Genomic DNA, 21,245 nt, shown 5'->3' with positions numbered 1-21,245 from the left:
GAGCTGCTTTTAAGAACAGGTTTATACAGACTTCAGAGACTCACAGGCATCTGACAAAGTACTCTTCTGATCCCTCCCCCCAAAAATATCTGGCACACATTCTACAAAGATAAGGGAAATTTATTGTCTGTGTAAGATCTGTCATAGCTGAACCAAAAAAACCAAAACAATCTTAGAAAAATGTCTGCACTATTCCACAAGCTACAGCTAACTGAAATTTAAGACTGAAAAGCTATTTTTAACTAAGAACTTCAGTTATTGGTTTTCTGAAAATGCTTTCTCTTGCACTGAAAGCCTTCCACACTAGACTAGGAACTGGCAAAACACTAGCTAATATGTGGGTCTAGCAGGAAGGCAAGTACCAAAGCTAGGAAGCTGGGCATTAGAAGAGAACAGGATTGGAGGGGGTTGTTAAACACTGGAATTGGCTGCCCAGGAAGGTGATGCAGTCACAATCCCTGGAAGTGTTCAAGAAGCAACTGAACATGGCACTTGGTGCCAGGGTCTAGTTGACACAGTGTTGATCACAGGCTGGACTCAATGATCTCAGAGGTCTTTTTCAACCTCAATGATTCTGTGAGGATTTTCAGGCATCCAAAACCACACAAGATCAACTTGGAAGATTTTCCAAAATCCTTATGTATTGACATTTTAATTAAAATAATGGAAAAAAAAGTCATAATACTTTGTAAAAACTCCCTACCCTCTTGGCACATGGAATATCCCAAGACTTGTCTGCCTTCTATGCAGACATCACTGGGCCTCTCCTACCTTTGAACAGAGAAAGGAGTTAGGAAGAAAGTATTGATCTATGTGACATTATGACATTAATTTATTTACAATACTCAAATGGAGTGTTTTTAAAATGAAATTTAAAAAAAACCAACTAAACAACTTCCTTATAAATTTAAATTTCTCCCTTAGTACTGTAGTAAGAAAGGAGTAAAATAAATAGATGTTACTTATTGCTTTTACTAAATAAATTAAGTTTCTAAGTTAGTAAAGGAGGACCCTTATTCCTTGGTATGGCAACTTTCACATCTAATTGATTTATCTAATACACATCTAATTGCCAGCAGTTTCCTATGGTAATATAGCCCAGAAGGGGGAAAAACCAAGACACCTCCCTGACACCCAAAAACTTAGACCTAAGCTGACTTAACAGATGACAAGGGCTTAACCCAACGCCTAACACACCCAAACTGAGTGTGAAGGATGGAATAGGAGATGAACACAAAGGCAGAAGCTCCTTTTGGGGCTTCCTTCAGCCAGGGCAGAGAAGCCACAGGGCGCTGGTGCAGCTCAGTGGTACTTGGCACTTGGGCCTGTGCTTTTATCAGTGCTCTTGGCCACTCATCCAAGAAGGCAATAAAAAAGGGCCACCAGAACACCAGAGAAATGCAAATGACCTCCTTCTTTTCTGTTTGGAAACTGTGCATGTCACATAGAAAAATCTTGTCATGACTGATAACTTGACAAAGTTTTGTATGAAATTATTATTATCCAGTAAATCAGCCCTGACAGAATGTGGTGGCAGCCAGAAGCATAATTGCAGAAAATGTGACTTTGGAACCTTCACTGGAAATATTTTAACTATCTCATAATGATATAGGTTATTTTCACAACTGGTTAAAGATTATGTAAAGAGATTCTTTGGTATTTTAAGTGAAACATTCAAAAAGAAAAGAAAAAACACAATTGAACAATCTTTAGTTTTTGACCTCTTTTATACATTATCCTTAGCAATGTAAAAGAAACGTTAACATTCCTTCTAAGGAAAATACATTTAAGTGATGGACAGAACAATGAAAACTGATGAAATATGAATAGTTATTTATAGGAGTTGATTAAGATAGATATTCAGCAGCTTCACCAGACAGTCAGAATGTGCTAAAAAGAGATTTAAAATCACTGAGTCACACAGATTCAACTGGAATAAAAAATTTGGGGTGCAAAATCCAAGTGTAACTGTTTTTTTAGATTATTTTAAACACCTTGAGAAGATCAGTACATAACACTGTGCAGATTCTATACTCGTAGGAAAATACAGTCTTCTTGTAACTTAAGTAACTCTTTGAATTGCCCAAAATTACATCAGAATCGACACAGAGGAAAAGGTAGCTCAAAGCCATCTTTAACTCCTCAATTACATCAGCTTCTCCTTTGCCTATTAGTGACTGGCTACCGAAATTATAACCCAATGCATTCTTTAGATTTAAGATGTATTAGCAAGAACTTATTTTGCCAGTTATCTATTTCCAGAAAAAACAAACAAACAAACAAACAAACAAAAAACAAATAGAGTGCATCAAGTGAGTTACTTATGTTATGCTTAAAGCAAACTGAACTACTTGTTATCAAAGCAATTTCTGATTACTGTATAGCATTTGAGTGTAGAATTTGAATTGCTCTTTCTCTTCCTCAATTTCTTTACTACTTCTCTTTAGATTACCCAGTAAATCCATGTATTTCAATTATTAGTTTCTAATTAGCCTTCACAACTTTCTGAACAGCAACTAGGAAACAGAATGATGAAATAACTACTGAGTTAAAAGGAGATTAGATAAATATAAATAAATTACACTTATTATATGCTCCCACCACACCAGGAGATGACTTAACAGTGGAAGAAAAAGAAACACTTTGGAATAATGAAATCAGAGAGGGAATTCAGGTCCCAGAGGCGATTCTACGGAGTTTTATGTTAATGTACACCTTGTGGGGGACCAAAAATCAACTGGAATAGTTTCCTGAAAACCGTTTCCAGCTATTTTCTCATTTTAAAAGTTCCAACTTCACTTGACCCATTAGTCATCATATTACTTACATTTATTATGTATTTTGAAATCTATTACAAAAAACCCAATGGATTCAATATGGTCTGTTTGAACTAAATCATAACAACTATAAAAGAAAACCTATGAGCAGCATTCTGCAATTTCTGTCTGAAGCAATTTCTTTCTTTGTCATTTTATTACTTAGAGCTTCAGATAAAAAATTCAGGGTTATAATTATTTTATCCTTGTTCTCCATAACATTCAAATTTGTATTGGGAAGATAAAATTTTAATCTGTGAATTTGGATAATGAAATTACTCAAAAGGACTTATTATTCAGAGGGTTAAGGATGATTAAGCAACACAAAAAAACCAAAAGCTCCTAGCATGGCTGCTCCAGATAAATTCTAGCTCTTACTGGAGCTGGAAGCTTCAGTGGGCTTATTCTAATATATGCCATAAGTTAATCTACAAAATGTTACTACTTCTATCACTTAAAAACTACCCTAATATTTTCTTAATCTTAAATACCAGAAATTAAATGCCATGAAAATTAGTTATAAGCTGAATATGGATAGGCTGGATCAATGGGCCAAGTCTATGAGGTTCAATGAGATGAAATGTGAGTCCTGCACTTGTGTCACAATAGTCCCATACAGTGCTACAGGCTGGGGGAAAGGTGTCTGGAAAGCTGCTTCTTGGAAAAGGACCCGTGGGTGCTGGTTGACAGGAGCTGAACATGAGCCAGTGTGCCCAGGTGGCCAAGAAGGCCAATGGCACCCTGGCCTGTATCACAAATAGTGTGGCCAGCAGGACCAGAGCAGCAACTGCCCCCAGTACTGGGCACCAGTGGGGTCACATCTCAAGTGCTGTGGCCAGTTCTGGTCCACTCACTAGACAAAGGACATTGAGAGGCTGGAGAGTGTCCAGAGAAGGGCAATGAAGCTGGTGAAGGGTCTGGAGAGTAAATCTTATGAACAGCAGCTGAGGGAGCTGGGGTTGTTTAGCCTGGAGCAAAGGAGGCTCAAGAGGGACCTTATTGGTCTCTACAACTTCCTGAAAGGATACTGGAGCCAGGTGAGGAGTGGCCTCTTCTACCAGGCAACCAGAGACAGGACAAGAGGAAATGGCCTCAAACTGTGCCAGTGGAAGTCCAGTTCAGGAAGAATTTTTTTCACTGAAAGGGTGGTCAGGCATTGGAATGGGCTGCCCAGAGAGGTGGTAGAGTCACCATCCCTTGAAGTATTCAAGAAATGACTGGACATGGCACTTAGTGCTATGATTTAGTTGCCACAGCAGTGCTAGGTCAAAGGTTGGGCTCGATGATTTTGGAGGTCTTTGCCAACCTTAATGATTCAATCATTTGTAAGACTAGGATCTTTTTAAAGACTGAGAAATGTTGGAATGTGTGAGAGAAAAATATGCCATTTTCTAAGAATTAATTCATTTTCCATAACCCTCATTCAGCAACAGATCTTTTACCTCTCACAGCTAAAACAGAAAAGTCCAGGTCTTTCTCCTTGAGGTTGGACATGGATCTCACTCTCCCCTTCCCCAAGAAGGCTGTAAAATATTAAACTTCTTAATATACAGTACTTCTATAGAAAAAACTACTGTTTATCCTAAACTCTTAAGATGATTTAATTTCCTAGTCCTAAACAGGAGAGGAGCAGATGATGGCATGAAACATTTTACCAACAGTGATATTCTTTGTCCTTTAGCCATCCATCCTGATGTAGGGACTTTAAACAGAGGAAATATGAGGAAGGTAAAGGTAATCTTGAGTCCTGATTCTGATTTGGAGTCAGGGTGGCCCTTTAGCAAAAGGGTAATGGCTGAATTGCAAAAATTTAATTTATAAAAATAGGAAAGAGACATGTAAAGAAAAGACCAGTTGTACTGTTCTCAATTGTCTGGTCAAGCATCAAAAGAGACACAAATTAAGAGAAATTGAAAAGCAAGAAGAATCCAAACTAATTGTTTTTATCCTCTAATTCATCATTCCCAATTTGGATCAAGGGAAAATGAGGAAGAAACTTGAGACAAGGCTTCAGAGGCCATCTGCAGTCCATCTTGCCTTCTGCTTCTGTGAGACAGATGCCAGTTAGTCTAGAAGAGACTGGTAGTCACTGCTCAGTATTCCTACCCGCTCTGTCTGTGTGCTGCAGCCCCACAGAAGGGCTCTCCAAGGCCAATATGGCAAACTAGAGCCTTCAGGGAGCCTAATCACCCTGAGCCGTGCTGGGGGCTCCTCAGCAGGAACAACTTCTTCCATGACTTACTGTGTCACTGACATTATGTGAAGGTGACACTTAGACTTTAACAGCTCCAGCTTTGAGATCTCAGACAAGGCTCAGAGTGATGCAATTCTCTTAATTTTTTAAAACTGTCACAAGTAAACCAAGATAAATTGTTGTAGGTCAAGAAACCCAAAGATGCCATTAATAAACAATGGAGGGTTACTGCTATTCAGTAAATGATGACTGAAATTAAACAACTGTGCAGCTACCAAATACAGCTCAATACAATACAGGAGTGTGCCAAGGGCTGGGTGGTGAGGCCAAAAATTATAATGGGGACATCGGGAGGCACTATCATGAAAGGAAAACCCTGGCTAAAGGAAACATTAACTCTCTCAACAGAGACTCAGGGAAGATGAAGCACAATACAGTGAGACAAAATAAATTGTTCCAGGTCATAGAGCATGTTTGTGGAAAAGAAAAGAACCCATAAATACTAACTCTCTATATTTTCTGCTAAGCTGCTGAATAATACATCTATATTAAGACACACATGAAAAAAAAAAAGGTTTCAGAAAATGGAGCAAATGTTTGAAATAAGTGTTAAATGAATGCCAATATACTGAAAAATACTATAAGAAAATATTTTTCAACTTATCCATGTGGCCCCAGTGCACAGTTTTCATTTTCTGTACTTACGCATATAAGAAACTAAATTTAAAATAAGTGTTGCAGACATTGTTTTTAGAAAGGTACTTTGATGATTTTATTCATTATTACACTGATATTATAGACAATAGATGTGTCAAGACTAAAGCAATACCTACAGGCTGGTACACCTGTTTGGAATATTTCTCTTTGCCCTCTTAATCAAATAAATATAATTTCATGGCTACAGTGTCAGTGCTTTAAAAACTTGTTTCTAAAAGAGCAAAGGGGAAAAAAAGCCCTACTAAAAAGCTCAAAAGTTTTGCAAATGACCCAGAGTTAATTAGAAAAGTCTGCACCCTGGCTAGTTCCCCTTCTCACGTGTCAGCTCTCATTAAATCAAAAAATTCTCCTTTCAAAGTTAACAAACACCATGGTTAACAAAACTGTTAAACTGGGATCAAGTGGGCACATTCCTAGGTTTATATATGATGTCATACTAAGCAGCCCACAGCTGAACTTGCAAGTAGTATGAATGATTTTTCAATATATTAAGTATCTGATCTAATGCTAATTTTCTCTCTATAGGCTAACTGTGCTGGGAACAGGTGGCCCTGCTTTCAATTACGGAGGGCTAACATGCCAGTGTGAGGCCTGGATTAGTTCACCTTCTCACAGGGAATTTGCCTCGGTTGGGAATGGATTTATTATGGCTTCACACATGGAACGGAGCTCATGTCAGCTGAGGGCAGTGATACATCATATGATTCAAATTAACCTGCTGTGGACTGTTCCGCAGGGCTGATATTGTGTATTAAAATGACGACATTTTTAAAACAGCTTGAAAGAAACCAGGATTGCTGAAGTGCAATGGTTCCAATTTGTTCCAACTAATCTATCACCTGCTGGAGATATTATTCTAGAGGGTTTCTGGTAGCTGCTATTTTCCAGGTTTCTCCAAACCACTGACCTTGGTAATGGATACAATTGTTGCCTCTGCAAACAGTGGGGAAAAAGGGCTGGAGAGAGTGCCATGGTGCAGTTCTGATTATTCAGTTTTTCAGTTCATTTTTTATACCTAAGCCAAGATCCCTTGCTGTGCCCCTCGTGGCCCCCAGGTGTGGAGGGACTGGCCTGAAAGAGGAACCCACGAGCTCCCCAGTTCTCACTTTATCTTTCAGTGGGACACAACATTTCTTAGTTTATTTGGATATTGTCTTCTGCAGAAATTATTTATGAAGATGAATTATTAAGGACCTCCATTACTTCACATCTAACCCTATGCCTTTCCAAGAAATGACTGCAGAAAGAGGACTTCAGTATAAAGCATCCATAATTTGTGTGTATAAGTATTTTAAGGCAATTTTTATAAAGCTGTACTTCATAAACATGTTCTTGTATCATTTGCATCCAGAAAGACTACATCAATGACAGCTTTTATAGGTAAGAAAGGTGATTAAAAAAAAAATCCAGAAGGAGGACTAGAAGGTAAAGACTGTAATTTTTCAAAACCTATTAAAACAAGATGGTCATATTTGTTCCTCACATAATGAATTATACCTAATGCTGAAGCAATAAGTAGTTCACTTTTATGTATTAGACAAAAATTAGATGTACAATTCAGCAACAGACTGAATATAAAAGATAAAGGGTCATGTAAAGTGATGTAAATGGAATTTAAAAAATGTTACATAATTAGTTTCTGTAAAAAGAGAACGAATAGTCCTTTAATACATTGTGGGGTTAAAGTTAAAGTCTGTTCCCACAGGCCTGATGATGAATGCTTATTTCTCCAAGGATCCTATTACCTTAAATCTGGAAGAAATATAATTTTTCTTTAGTTGCCAAAAATGTACAAAATAATCAACTCATGTGGCAAGAAGTGCATTAATGTATCCTGTTATTCTCATTTAATTAGTGGTTTCCAAGTTTAGCTACTTGCTGTAGTTTTTTGATCTCCGAGTTAATATAGACTGACAACCTGGCTTCCTGTGTGGTGAAACCATACGGTTTTTCTGCAGAACACCATCTACTTATCTACTTCAGCTGACAAACTGTTTGCAAGGAGTACTTGTTTTATCTAACACAGCAAACATTGGGAACCACTTGCAGATTTTTTTCTGTTAACTGCTTGATAGTATTTTGCATTATAAAATATAGGCATGTTTGGTTCTTATATTTGAAATTTAACCTCAGCACACCACCAATGTATTTTTGAAAGAAAAATGGCATTACAATTAAACCACTGAGCTCTGGACACTTGAAATTGACACAGAAAACTGTATAGTTATCCCAACTGTTACATATTTTTGTCTGCATAGGCACAGATTTCAAAAATGTGCTGACTTTTCAGAGCAGTTGATCATCTGTAACCAACAGGCAGCACCTTCCAGTACACTCAATGCATTTCAGCAATTTACTTACTGCAGTTATAAACCACATATACATAAATGACCATGAAATACACACTAAGTCATTAGAAAATAGGTCACTTAGTAGCAGCATTCTTTGCCAGGTATTCACAAAAAAAGAACAGTCTTCAAGGCCTACAACATAACTCTACTCCAGCGGTGCCTTTATTTATTCAATGTATTAGCTAAGCTGCCTCCCATCGGTGCCTTTATTTATTCAAATTATTAGCTAAGCTGTCTCCCATCACACATAGTGTTTGTTGATTCTTGCAAGAGCTCTTGGGAGTTTTGCTGAGCTTCTTGTCCTCAAAGAACAACTGCCAGCTGAGCTAGGATCTGGTGGTGTAACACTTTCTCCAGGCCTGCTGACAGCCAAGCTACCTCACCCTGGAAGAAGCTGTGGTTAGGGGACTTCTTGTCCCACAGGGCAGTTAGTAACTCATTTTCCAGTAGCCTGCTGAGGAGCTGTCAGGCTCTTGTAACTCTCTGCATGTGCTGTTCTGATGCAATCACATGCGGAATAAGCCTTCCATTACTCATCCAATGAAACTTCCATCCCCCAAGGAAGGCTTCTTGGTAAAGGTTAGTTTATTTGAAGAGGATCTCATAGTGGTAACAGCTGAGGTTAGAAAAATCTGCAAGGGATGGTGGAGATGTTTTGTTACACTACATGGCAAAAACTTCATTAAAATTCAGAGAAATTACTGTTGAGTCATGTGTAATGATAGTTCCAATTAGCAGCAAAAAGATGATGAAAAAAAGCCTTTTGGCTAACAATAGATCGTGGAAGAAATCTCTGAAGTTTTAAATGCTTTGCAAGAATAAACAGATTGAAGATTATGATGCATTAATTTATGGTTTTCCAGTTCCCTATTCGGCAAAACACTATGGAGGGGAGAGATTTAACACTAATGCAAGATACAACTCAACTGGTGAGATTGGGGTGAACACTTACCCTATTTGTGAATATATAATTTGCAAGCTGGTGCCAACTTCCATGTTTTGCTAGGAATCTGTCCTGCTGACACGACAGCATCAGGGAAACACCCTCAGGTGTGTAATAAATTAAATATAAAGGCTGTGCCTGGAAACTACAGTGAGAACCTCAAGAGAAGTGGAATACACAAATAAAGGGTCCGGGAAATGGAAATATGACAAACATGGGGACAGAGGACAGATAAGAACAGAAGGAAGAACAAGGACATATAAGCACTGGTAACAGAAGGATAAAAGAAAACCATTCTGGCAGCAGTGATCAAAAAGTCCCTGATAGTAGGTATCTTAACCCTTCCTGTGCTGTTCCTGATTAGAATGGAAAGCCATCATTACTATCAATTAACCATTTTTAAAATTAAATTAAACCAATTAACCAATTAACCATTTTTTTCTCAAATGGCAGCAGAACATGCAGTAGGCCTGAAGATTCAAAGGCCTATTAATGTACCCAAATATGCAGCAATATAACAAAAGCTCTGCATTGTCAAGTGGTTCTAAAAGTCTCCACTGAAATGATGTCTTTAGATAGCTAGAAAACCAAAAAGAAAGGGGCAATGATGAGTCTGTTCACATACTTTATTGTTTCCTTGAAACTTCTGCCTGTGCGCAAAAAACATTTTTCCAAGCTACATATCCACAGTATTCATAGTCAGGAGTCAAATATGTGTGTCTCATTCACTGGTTACTCAGTTTGATTGCTTGGGCTTTGATATTCAGAATTGATTTCTGCTTCACCAAAGATAATATGAGCTGTGTTTCTAACATCAAATTTTATATTTTCAAGTACTTTGGAAAACTAAATGGTGTGTTTTAAATTGATAACCTTAAAAAAATGTGAAAACATTTAATGCTCCTCTGCCTCAGTTGTCTTCTGTGAAATGGCAAGGGCATAGTATTCCATCATCCATGTGAGGGTCATGCTGGTAAATTAGTATTTCTGTAGTGCTCAGATGCTACAGCTGTAAGGCATGCAAAGGAAATTCTGCGGCAGATCCAGGATTAGATAGGGTGCTGTAAGGCTGTATGAAGACGCAACTGAAGGAACAGGAAAATCCTGTACTCAAGAGCTCCTCACTAAATGGCTAATAACAGCTGTGCTGTGCGAAGTGAGGATATTCAGGATAAAAAAATAAGTTAAATAATACAACAAACCATGCATATGAGAAAAATGTTACTATGTATTTCCTAGCTTTCACTATAACCTCAATTATTCTTCATTGTAATGTAGCAATAAATACATACTTCACAAAATAGAGAATGCAATTTGCAAGAATTTCTGATGCTCTAGGAGTGGAATTTCAAGTCACATTATGTTATGCAAATGCTAACAAACTTCTACACTACACCACTTACATTAATTAAAGAAACACAATATCACTAATTTTTAGATTTTACAATATCAGCACTTTGGGTGATTGGAATTTCCAGAGCCACGTATCCAGATTTCAAAGGACCCAAGAGAAGATGGCTTAGAAAAATCTTCAGAAACATTATAGAAGTCATCTTTTCTAAACACAACTGCAATAACATTTCAGTTTTCTAGGACTAGAGGCAGGTAGGCTTAATTCCACTGGAAATTTGACAAATTCAGCCTTTCTAAATTTACTGTGGGAAGAAAATTAATAAATAAACCCTAAACCAATGACTGCTCCAGAACTGCCCATTCCCCAGTTTTCACTTTCATTCAGGGTAATTGCCGGAGGAAAATTTCACGTTCATGAGAGAGGAATACAATACATTTCTGATTATCTGATATCACTGAGTCATAGATTAATTAGGGTTGAAAGGGACCTCAATGCTGATCTCCTTCAAACTCCCCTGCCATGGGAAGGGACACCTCCCATGACAACAGGATGCTCATTTTAGATATGTGTGCATGTCTAAAAACAGATTATATCAGCAAAGAAAGATTAAAGTGCACCACGTACCTGGTCCATTAAGGAAGTCTTTAATTTGCACAGTGATAAGAGGAGGTGGAATACCACTTTTAGCATCTACCTCTCCTGCTACTGTCTGCAACCAAATCTTGCAATAATCCAGAGCTTCTGGTAGAGTCTTTCCAGGATCTACAGATAATAATCATCAAAGTCATTAATTATATTCCAGGAATATGATATATTACAAAATGCTACATAGAAAATTGACTAGACAAAATTAAAGAGTTTTAAATGCAATATGGTAAATATTATACATAATATAACTGTTTACATAGCATTTGCACTTACAGACAGATAGATGCCTGTGTAGAATAACGCATGTACTCACGGGCAAGAGGACAAAGCCCTAATCATAAAAAATTTACAAAACATGCAGAAATACCAAGTAAAATATGAGTAAAATATATCAATAAAACAAGACAATTTCACACATCAATAAAACACACAATTTCAGCTTTAATTAATGATTAAGTTATGACACTTAAGAACTCCTTATAAGAGAATCTGTGCTCAAAACCTGCTACTAGATTGTATCATCATTGCTCAATAGAGAAAATAATAATGGAAAGGTAAATTATAAAGGCAAAAAAAACCAGAATGCTATGAGAGCTCAGGAACAGAGCACGACAACAGCGCAGTTTTATCAGTCCCTTTGCAGCTTCACTCAATAGCTGATCAGTTGTTGTTCTTGGGTACCACCTTGCCACCTTGTTCCTTTGATCAGTCTGTGATACTACAGAAGTACATTAAATCAATCCAAGGGCTATTCTTGTCTTAATTTTCCACGTATCATGCATAGTAAAAACAGTTGGGTAAAAAGGCTTTTTAATCTTTAGGGACTCATGACCTTCATTATGAGCATTCTCAATTCTGGCATTAGGGTCTTAAATTATAAATTGTTTATTATCGAGTCTGCTATGTTAATAATTTAATGTCTGTCTCATCCTTAACTTAAGGAGATTTTCTTGAAGCTGTTCTTTCCTTTTCAGTCAATTAAAAATGCTATAATTGCTTTGAGTTTTACAGAATTAATTCCTTTCAGGAACAGGATTTACATATTCACTGTTATAGTCAACATATGGTATTGTGGTATCACAGTCATATGTGGACTGGGTATATAAAGCCAGCTTTGGAATTTGTGTTTCTTGACCTTATCATGTGATTCATATAAAACTTGGCACACATGAACCCTTATGTGATTTCAAAGAACCTACTGAAACCAATTGATCATGACTTTAGATCTATATGGAAAAGATCAAAAGTTAGCACATTCTTTTGTTTTTATTTGATCAATTTTCAGGCAATGACTTTACAGCAGTATTTGTACGTTATGGCATATACATTACAGCCTTTTCTTCCCTCTATTCCTGCTACACATTTATAAAGTCCGCTCTCAACAGTTATTTAAGAGCTGTCACTACATGCAACAGATTTGTATATTTTCCATGAGAATTTCTACACTTTTATGATTTTTAACCCTTTTCTTTTAATTACAATAATGAGAGTGGTGTGGCATACTCCCTTTTCTATAGTAACTGTTTTAGGGAATATCTTGTTGTGTCTGGTATTTTTCTAGTATACTGAAAATACTACTACTACTACTACTACTACTACTACTACTACTACTACTACTACTACTACTACTACTACTGCTACTGTTACTCATCATCATCCTCCTCTTTACCACCAAGGTACATATTTTTTCCGAAATACAGATTTGTAGTTGTTCTGAACAAGGGTCTCTGAGCTGGATCTCTAAAATAATCTCTTATTTTTTGCTGGTAGATCATCATAAACAGCTAACACTCTAATGTTTTTCAGAATATATAGTGTAAAGCATTGTAAAAATGACTGAATATTGCTCAATGAACATCACTGAATTGATTAAATTTATCTCTAAATTACTGTTCCTCTGTAAGTATTAATATATACATTTAGGTGTACCAAAATGGTACAAAACATTGCAATATGCCATTATTTTGTCTCATTTCTGGAAGATATCATCACATACTGTATATAGCAACCTGTATCTTCTATCAGCTTTTCAGAAAATCCACTACATTCAGCTGAACACTTCTTTCGTAAAATACACTTACAGGTAGTCTTCTTATCCTAAGATGTGTTTACGTTATTAAATACCTAATAATTATTTCAAAGTTGTAGCTCTTTCAAGCTGAAAATATTTCTGATAAAAAGAACTTACACAGCAGAAAATCCCTGTGTGACATATTTCATTAACTACACAAACTGCCCTCAGGCTACTGAGAACTGCAGCACTTAAGCACAGAACCAAAAAATAAAGCAACCACAGGACTCTCAGGAGATTTTTTGCTCTGTCATGTCTCCAAGGAGTGCAGCACTGTCACCTCTTCTTTACCTGGGGCACTCTAGGACTGGGATATGTGAATAATAAGCACTCCAAAATTTACATATTAGGAACACAACATGAAGAAACCTCAACGCACAAGTCCAACAAAATATATTACTTTTAACCCAGCACTGGTCTTGCTGAGTTCAAGCATTTTTTAAGTTCAAGCGAAACTGACCTAATTTTGGAAGCAGGAGTATTGCACTGACAATTTTGCATCAGAGGTAATAATATCAAAGGGCCATGCAAAGAGCCAGCTTGAGTGCTTCCAAGAGTTAATTTGGAACCTGGGTAACAGACTTGGCTGTCCAGCCAAATATGCCAGTTTTCAGTTTTTAGGTAATGATAAGAAAGCTAAAATCAGAGGTTTCAAAATTGGCTATGCTTGTGTATATCTAAAACTGGAGTGGAGTTCCAAATAAAGTGTATGAGGGTAAGACAAATATAAATCTCAAGGGTCAAACAACTAAAAGATGTGTATCCCTATTAAAATATCTTCTAAGGTAGAAAACAGCATATGCATTTTCACAGGATCAAGAATCAGGAAAGGAATAAAACAATGTCAGTCAATCAATCCCTATGCTAAAATCACGGGAAACAGAGAAGCAACTGCATGAAAAAAAAAACATTTTAGAATGAAAAGTGAGGAATTCATGATGAGAAGAGCTATTAGAAAAAGGACTCTTGTCTCTCAAGGAAATGATGGAGGCATTCAGAATGCTTAAAAATACACTTGACAGAACACTATAAAATATACAATTGGGAACAATTATGCATCAGCAGGGAACTGGTTCTGAATAATGTATTATAATAGGTCATTTCCATTTCCAATTTCTATGATTCTCCCAAAAATCAACACTTAAATTTGCAGTTATTTGTATAAAGAAAATGCTGGAGAAAACCCAGGGGATGCATATATAAGTAAAAGGAGAGGCTAGAATTACTCCACAGCAAGCCAAGATAGAGAAGAGAAAGGATTGAGAAGTGAGGAGCAGTGAAGATGGCCAGAAATTTTATCCTCTACACCATGTGAAAAATTTGTCTGTGGCATCAAAAGAAAAATGGTGAGACAACTATCACAGATCAACAAAACTTTTAATTACAAGACTGTAATTTAAAAGCTGTAAAACTGAGAAGGTAAAGCCTTCAGCAGATTCACATTTACCTTCCTCCCTCCCGTCTAAAAAAAAAAAAAAATAAATCTCAGACTATTTTTGAATTCAACCAAACATTCAAAGTCACTTTTAGCCTTGCTGAGATCCAGACCTCAGCTCCAAACTTCACGTTATGAAATATCTTCCTAAACTTGATTTGAATTTGCAAGCTTTTGATTTCACTGCTATCCCCTTGGTCTTCTGTTAACAGCAGACAGCAAACCCCAACCTTCTGAAGAGGGAGTCAAGGGAAAGGAAATGAGGAAGGGAGGAGAAACTTTGCATCTTGAAGATTTTCATTCTCCAAAATGTATCTTTGTTCCTCTTCGTAGCTGACAGCCAGGCCAGCTAAGGAAGCACAGCCCGTGGGAGGCTTTAATGGGGGGGAGCTCAGGGACCAGAGCCCCGCGAGCCCCGGGCAGGGGACAGGGCCACCGAGCGCGTGTGCGGGACAGCGGCTTGGCCTGCTCCGCTGGAACGCTACCCAGCCCAACCGAGCACCGCAATGTGCTTTTACTTCAATGGATGAATCATCTTTTGGTCTGCAGTCAATTTTAAAAGCCAGTGTGATGCTGCAATGATCTCTGCATTTGAAACTCTGAAGTGGAACGTTTGGTCTTGTTTTCAAAACGGTTTCTACTGGAATTTAAAGAACACAAGTGGAAAAACATTTCTGCTAGCGTACTCACAAGTGCTGTGTCAGGAAGCTCAAAAATGAGCACTTACAGTAACCTGAGGAATGCACATTCCCAGGCCAATTTGGCTTTAGGGATGGGGGCTGCACTGCTCCCCCCTCAGCTGTGACTGCAGATGTACTGGACATAAATATACCCAGAGGGGAACAGGTGACACCCCAGCAGAACTCCCTCAATGCCATGCTAGGAAACATTCTTAAATCCTCTCTGTGCCATGTAGGAAGCACAGGCTGACACAGAGGCAGTGAATCAGCCAGAGCCAGTCTGTGCTGCTTTTCATGCAAAAGCCTGGAAAAGGCTTTCCATTAGATCAGAGGTTACATGTGGTCTTAGCTACTGCATCTGCTCTTCATGGACCCCCTGCCATCAAAGGCGTGGGTGTCAAATAAAATAAAATTTTAAAAAAAATCAAGAATAATTCTGGATGCCCTCACAATGACTGTTTTTTGCAAATGGGTGGTTGGCGGAAGTTGAAGAAATTCCATGCATAACAGATATTTACTGAGAAATTTCTCTCCCTTGAAACAACCAAGCACCACAACCTCCTCTTTGAAAGTAAACAAACAAACAAATAGAAAAAAGATTTTTCAAGAATGCCCAGAGCACAGTGGTCAGGAAATGAGGCAATTTTGTATCTGGATTACATTACCTGAAACAAAGCAAATAAAGATTTAAAAAAAATATTTATAAAAGCAGTTTATGAGATTACATTAAAAACAATTGCACCCACTTTTATTTAAGTAAAAATGGCCAAAACTCTGTTAGCAAAAACTAACAGTTAGCAGATGCTTTCTTGTTAAATATAGGATGAGCATTTAATAAGCAAGAGTCATTTTACAGTATCTTTCAGTCTATTTTTACAGAATCTCACAAGTAAACTCAAGGAACAACTAGTCTTTTTAGTGCCACTTATTGAGGAGTTAAAATTTATTCCATTAATTTATTTACTTTGATTTTAAGTTCCCGTACCTTGCAGCAGCATAATTGCAATCAAGCTGCACAATTACAAAACACAAATGAAGCAGTTTAGTACAACCATAATAAAACTGACTTAACATTGCAACAACCTAATAAGTCTCCTGCTCCTACAAATCGACTTTCCAGTGGAAGTGGTTGTAGGGAAGACTGAGGAAGCACAACCATTGGGTCTTTAGCTCCCAGGCAGGCAAATGCTCCCACATAGAGAGACTAGTCTGATAGAAATGCGCTGCTACTGACTGATAATTAATAAACTAAGAATACTGAACTTTTAAATTGACTATTTCCTCCTATTTAATTCTTAAGCTCTTATTTCTTTCATGTTTCAGAAATTAAGCTCAAAATAAATAACACAGCTAGTGTCAGAGGAGCCAAGTTCTTTGGTTGAAATTTGGTGTTTTAGCCACTGTACAATGCTCTCTCTCACAAAGGGAGTGATAGTTTAAGGTGCAAGATTGTGAATTTTATGCTCTATTCAAAACTAATAACAAAACTCTTGCTCCAAATAAAATACATATGGCTTCATAACAGTATAAAATCTTCATTTCTACATAATGTTCAAAGCAGTAAACCATCATGAAGCAGTAACGCTTAATTCTGTCACCAGCCTGGGACTAACTATTATTCTCTTTTATCCAAAGGTTCATAAAATAGTCTGTCATCAAATTACCTTTTCTGAAGCATTTCTGAAGTCTAGAAAATATTTGTTGACTTACAGCTAAACAACATGTGTCTTAGAAGGACACTACTGGGAGGTGAGGGATGAAAAACACAACTAGATCCAGACTATCACCAGGTTTTCTTTATCCTTAAGTTTTTTTTGTGGAACTTATGTTAACCAAAAAATAAGACCTTCCTAATTTCTCAGCAGAATTCTGCATTTGCTTCTGCTTTGCAAAAATGTGAGGCTTGTTTCAGAACTGTAGTTTTTTTTTTATAAAAGCTGCAAGAAATGGCACAATACTTCACAAGACCCAAATCTATGGCTGTTGATTGAACAGTATGTAAGTTTCAGAATTTCACATCAAAATTGATAGAAACAATTTTTAAAACATTCCTAAAATACTCTTATGCAGTGTATATGCTGTAGAATGCATAGAATACATAGAATGATTTTAAATGGCAGAGATTTTATTAGCATGTTTTGAATGTAATGTAAATATTTCATATATAGCTTAACTATTGAGCTATATTAGTTTAAGTAATGACAAAATACCCCCATAGGTTTACTAAAAAACTTCATAACAGTGTAATTTTACTTTTGCTCAGACAAGTCTCAATTTTTAAGCTGTGATCAAAATTTGCAATGTTATAGGCCTGAAGTTTTGAGGTGCTGCTGTGCTGTTGCCTATCTCCATCACAGGATGGGAAGCACACAATATTTTCACTAGGTCTATGATTTGATTGGTTGTTTTTTTGTTTTGTTTTCAAGAGGGAATATGCTCCCTCAGTTCTTATAATCCAGTTAAAATATACCTTTTAAATTTATCTTATGTTCTCTTCCCCATTCTATATTAGATAATAGAGTTAGTTGCATGCATGTGTATACACACAAGAGCAGTCTTCTAGAGAGGCTAACTAGAAATATGGTTTAGCAACATTCACTGCAATTTAAGCATCATTTATGCCTTTCCCCCACTCTCCAGTCCTTGATACACAGAAAAATATAGGAATATAGTGCATGTGTATTGTACAGAAGGAAACTAACACAGTTCTTTATTAAACTTTGTATTGCTCTTCATATGGACGATACATCTCTTTCAGACAAAACTGTCAGCAATGTCAAGAAAAGTTGGTGTGATCAATGAAATCAACCACAGCAGCACAAAAAATACCACAAAGAGCTCCTTATTCTGTATTATATGATATGCAATATATAGAGTCTGTGTAATATGTACACACATAGACATACACACACACATATATATAACACATATAGTCCATGGCTATTTTCCCTCTAATACACATTAGAAATGAAAAATAGAAATTTCCAAAACTAACATGTTACTATATTGGTATGACAATATTAATCCTGAATGATGTGATTACCAGCACAGCAGGTCTTCCTAAACAAGAGGCAACAAAAACTTTATACTACCTCTTTTGCTGTGTAACTGGAAGTGTGCCTTAATTTTATTAACTTATTAATACATTTAGGATGGTATTTTTAGGTACTAGCACTTTGGCAACCACCTCTCAAACTCTTTTGAGAAGAGTGCTACTGCTTTGGCAGCAAGCACAGGATTCTGTGTGATAGACAAGGAAGGCACTTATTTACTGCCCACAAAGGCAGCAGGATGAGACCAGGACTTCTGCCTTCACATAATGTCTGAGTCCTACCTTCACATTTCTTTACATTTGCCTGATATGGAAACATAAAGCCAAAGAAAAGGGTAAGACCTCTGTATGGCTAATCTTTGGTCTCCCAATGAGCAATCTGTGGTGACTGAGGAGCTCTCAGGCTGTATGCTCCTACTATCTTTATTATTTAGACTTTTTGCCATACTTCTGTGCTCTCTGATGCACTTTCAATTTATAAGAAGATTTTATTACAGCTTGTGTTTTGTAGAATTGCTGCCGTAGACATGAAGATGGTGAAAGACTTCAGGAGTTAATTGTAGAAGCAGAATGGACAGAACTTTGCCCAGTTCATTGGTTGTGGCAGCTTGAACCAAGGACATGCTTGAATGTCTCAGACATGAGAAATTAAGAAGTCCTATTGCATTCTTCCAAAGTACTAACTTAATGAAGATGTGATCTTAGACCTACTCCAAGCTTCTTTCAAGACTTGCTTTGTGAATTCTCTTCACATTAATTGCTGCAATGTCCACATTTTACACAGTATGTACAAAATACACAGGAGAATCTGGAGTAAATCAAATGCATGACACAAATGTGTTTCATTCAAGGCAGGACAGAACAGGAACAGCAGAGAAAGACAAAAACAGAAGAAGGATTAATAAAATGTAGCAGAGAACAAATCTCCCTGTTTTAAGTATCTTTTCTTCCACTGCCTAATCTATCTCACTTTTTAACCCCTCTTAAAAGTTCTATTACAACTGAGATTTCTGAGAACAGTCAAGATGGCATTTTTAGTCTTTTGCATAAGCACATTATGTTAATGCTAATTTTCAAAAGATGCAATCTTATCCAGCAAAGATTTGGTAAAGCTGCACAAAAAAGTATACTACTTTTCTCAACTGCTGTGCTGGGAATACTGTCAAGGAAAAACTAGCAATACCTACAGCTTTCATTCAGAAAACAATTTGAAATGCTGTATTGTTCTGGCTGTATGTTCACCTGGAACTCTGCATACTCACTTATACTTTTTAGGGTAACACTCCATAATGATGTATCTCATGAAACCATTATACCCTGTACTGACTGCTAGACAAATGAATTACAATCATTTGATTTCTCTCTTCAGCAGTACAGATAAGGCAGAAAAATAATATTTCAGAATATTTTCTACTGAATAGCTATTTTGACATCTTTCATTATAAACTCTGCATATGGAACTTAAAAAAAGCATTTTTTAACAGATGGAATTTGCTGCAAAACCCTATTGCTCAACTGAATGAAAACTTAAAATACATGACATCACTTGATGCTGTTTGAAAGATCACTTTATTTTTTTTACAGCTTATGTCCAAAACACCAGGTGATTCTACAGTATTTACCTTCACATTTTATTGGTAGGCTGGTATAGGAAAATATTGTGACATTCAGTCATAAAAAATGCTCTTTATGAAATTACCTTGGCCTACAGCCTTTACTTAGAAAACTTTGCGAAGTTACAGCAATGCAACAATCCCTGTCACAATCTGGTAATGAGAAAGCAATAGTAAGAAACAGGAAGAACTGGTTGCTGAAAGGTTAGGTCTTAATTAATTTCAAACATTTTACACACTTAACTTGATTCAGCTGTGAGGTATAATCCTAAAAATATGTATATTTAGCGACTGATATTTAAAGATGTCCTGAAGTTCTCTCAGCTGTTCTCCACCACCCTCTGTAACTTTGAGCTGTGCAATCATTTTCATGGTTATAACCAGGACTGGGTGTTAAATGTTCTTACCTGTACATTTGTAGTCTGAGGCCACTCCTTTAAGGCCAGCGTCGAACACTGATATTTCTACTTTTTGCTTTCTGTGGTGGCAGCTAAGGAGCACAGAGGGCTGTGACACAACCAGGTAGAGAAATGGCTGCAGCTCTATGTCCCCAGCTCCCCTGCGCCCAGGCTGCCGTACAATAGTTATGCCCAGGGCTTGTCGAGCAGATGATCTCGTGGAAGCGTGCAGACTTTCCAGGGACAGAAGACCTGTTTTTCTGCCAGCAGACAGGGGAGGGTTACTGTTCAAAAGATCATCTGCCGTGACAGAAGAGATGCATGGATGACTGGGCTTCTTGGTATCATGGCTGCTGCCTGAAACTGTTTCTGGAAGGTTCAAGGAGCTTTTACTTATCTTCTCACCATCTTTCTGATCTTGCACTGATTTTGATTTAGGTGAGGCAGCGCACGAGTATGTCATCAATGAGATTCGACTTGCTGTAACAAAAATGTCAAAGGGAATGAAGTTGAGATTCTTCACGATGGAAGACTGGCGGGAAGGACGGGCAATGCGGTGCTGGCTGGTGCCACTGTGCTGCTCGATCTGAATGATTCTGATCTTAACACTGTCGCTGCCAATTCCACTGTCCTGTGCCCCGCTATAACGGGAAGAAGTCTCAACTGTTCCTCCATCAGCCACATCCATCTTCTGCTCTTGCTTGGAAACCTGCAAAGGAAAATGTTATATTAACTTCTGATATCCATATTCCAACTATTTCCACTTCAGTCACAGCAAAAAATCACTACATAAGCATGATGTCAAAAGAGAGAATTATAAAAAAAAATCTGCCAAGTTAACTGTAACACAGTAATCACTCATAAAAACACAGCAGGTGTCTGTTCCAATGAAATGATGATTCACAATAGCTGAAGAGCCAAAAAAAGTAAAAGAGACAAAAAAAACCCCAACCAGTAAGGATTTCTAGGCTTA

General features: G+C 37.2%; 1 protein-coding gene across 4 annotated transcripts in view; it reads right to left on the bottom strand.

Annotated features, from left to right (window-relative positions):
- Nucleotides 1-21,245, bottom strand: part of VPS13B (vacuolar protein sorting 13 homolog B) — a 429,986-nt gene that overhangs the window by 96,526 nt on the left and 312,215 nt on the right. For all 4 annotated transcript variants that reach the window (XM_053960664.1, XM_053960682.1, XM_053960693.1 and 1 more), the window contains 2 exons: nucleotides 20,282-20,981; nucleotides 11,000-11,137 (listed from right to left, as the gene is read on the bottom strand). In XM_053960664.1, coding sequence (XP_053816639.1) covers nucleotides 11,000-11,137; nucleotides 20,282-20,981 — 838 coding nt within the window. The remainder of the gene's footprint in view (nucleotides 1-10,999; nucleotides 11,138-20,281; nucleotides 20,982-21,245) is intronic.

Source organism: Vidua chalybeata, chromosome 1, assembly GCF_026979565.1.
Source record: "Vidua chalybeata isolate OUT-0048 chromosome 1, bVidCha1 merged haplotype, whole genome shotgun sequence".
Classification (NCBI taxonomy): domain Eukaryota; kingdom Metazoa; phylum Chordata; class Aves; order Passeriformes; family Viduidae; genus Vidua; species Vidua chalybeata.
The sequence above is the reverse complement of the archived record's forward strand: the minus strand, read 5'-3'. Positions and strand labels throughout refer to the sequence as shown.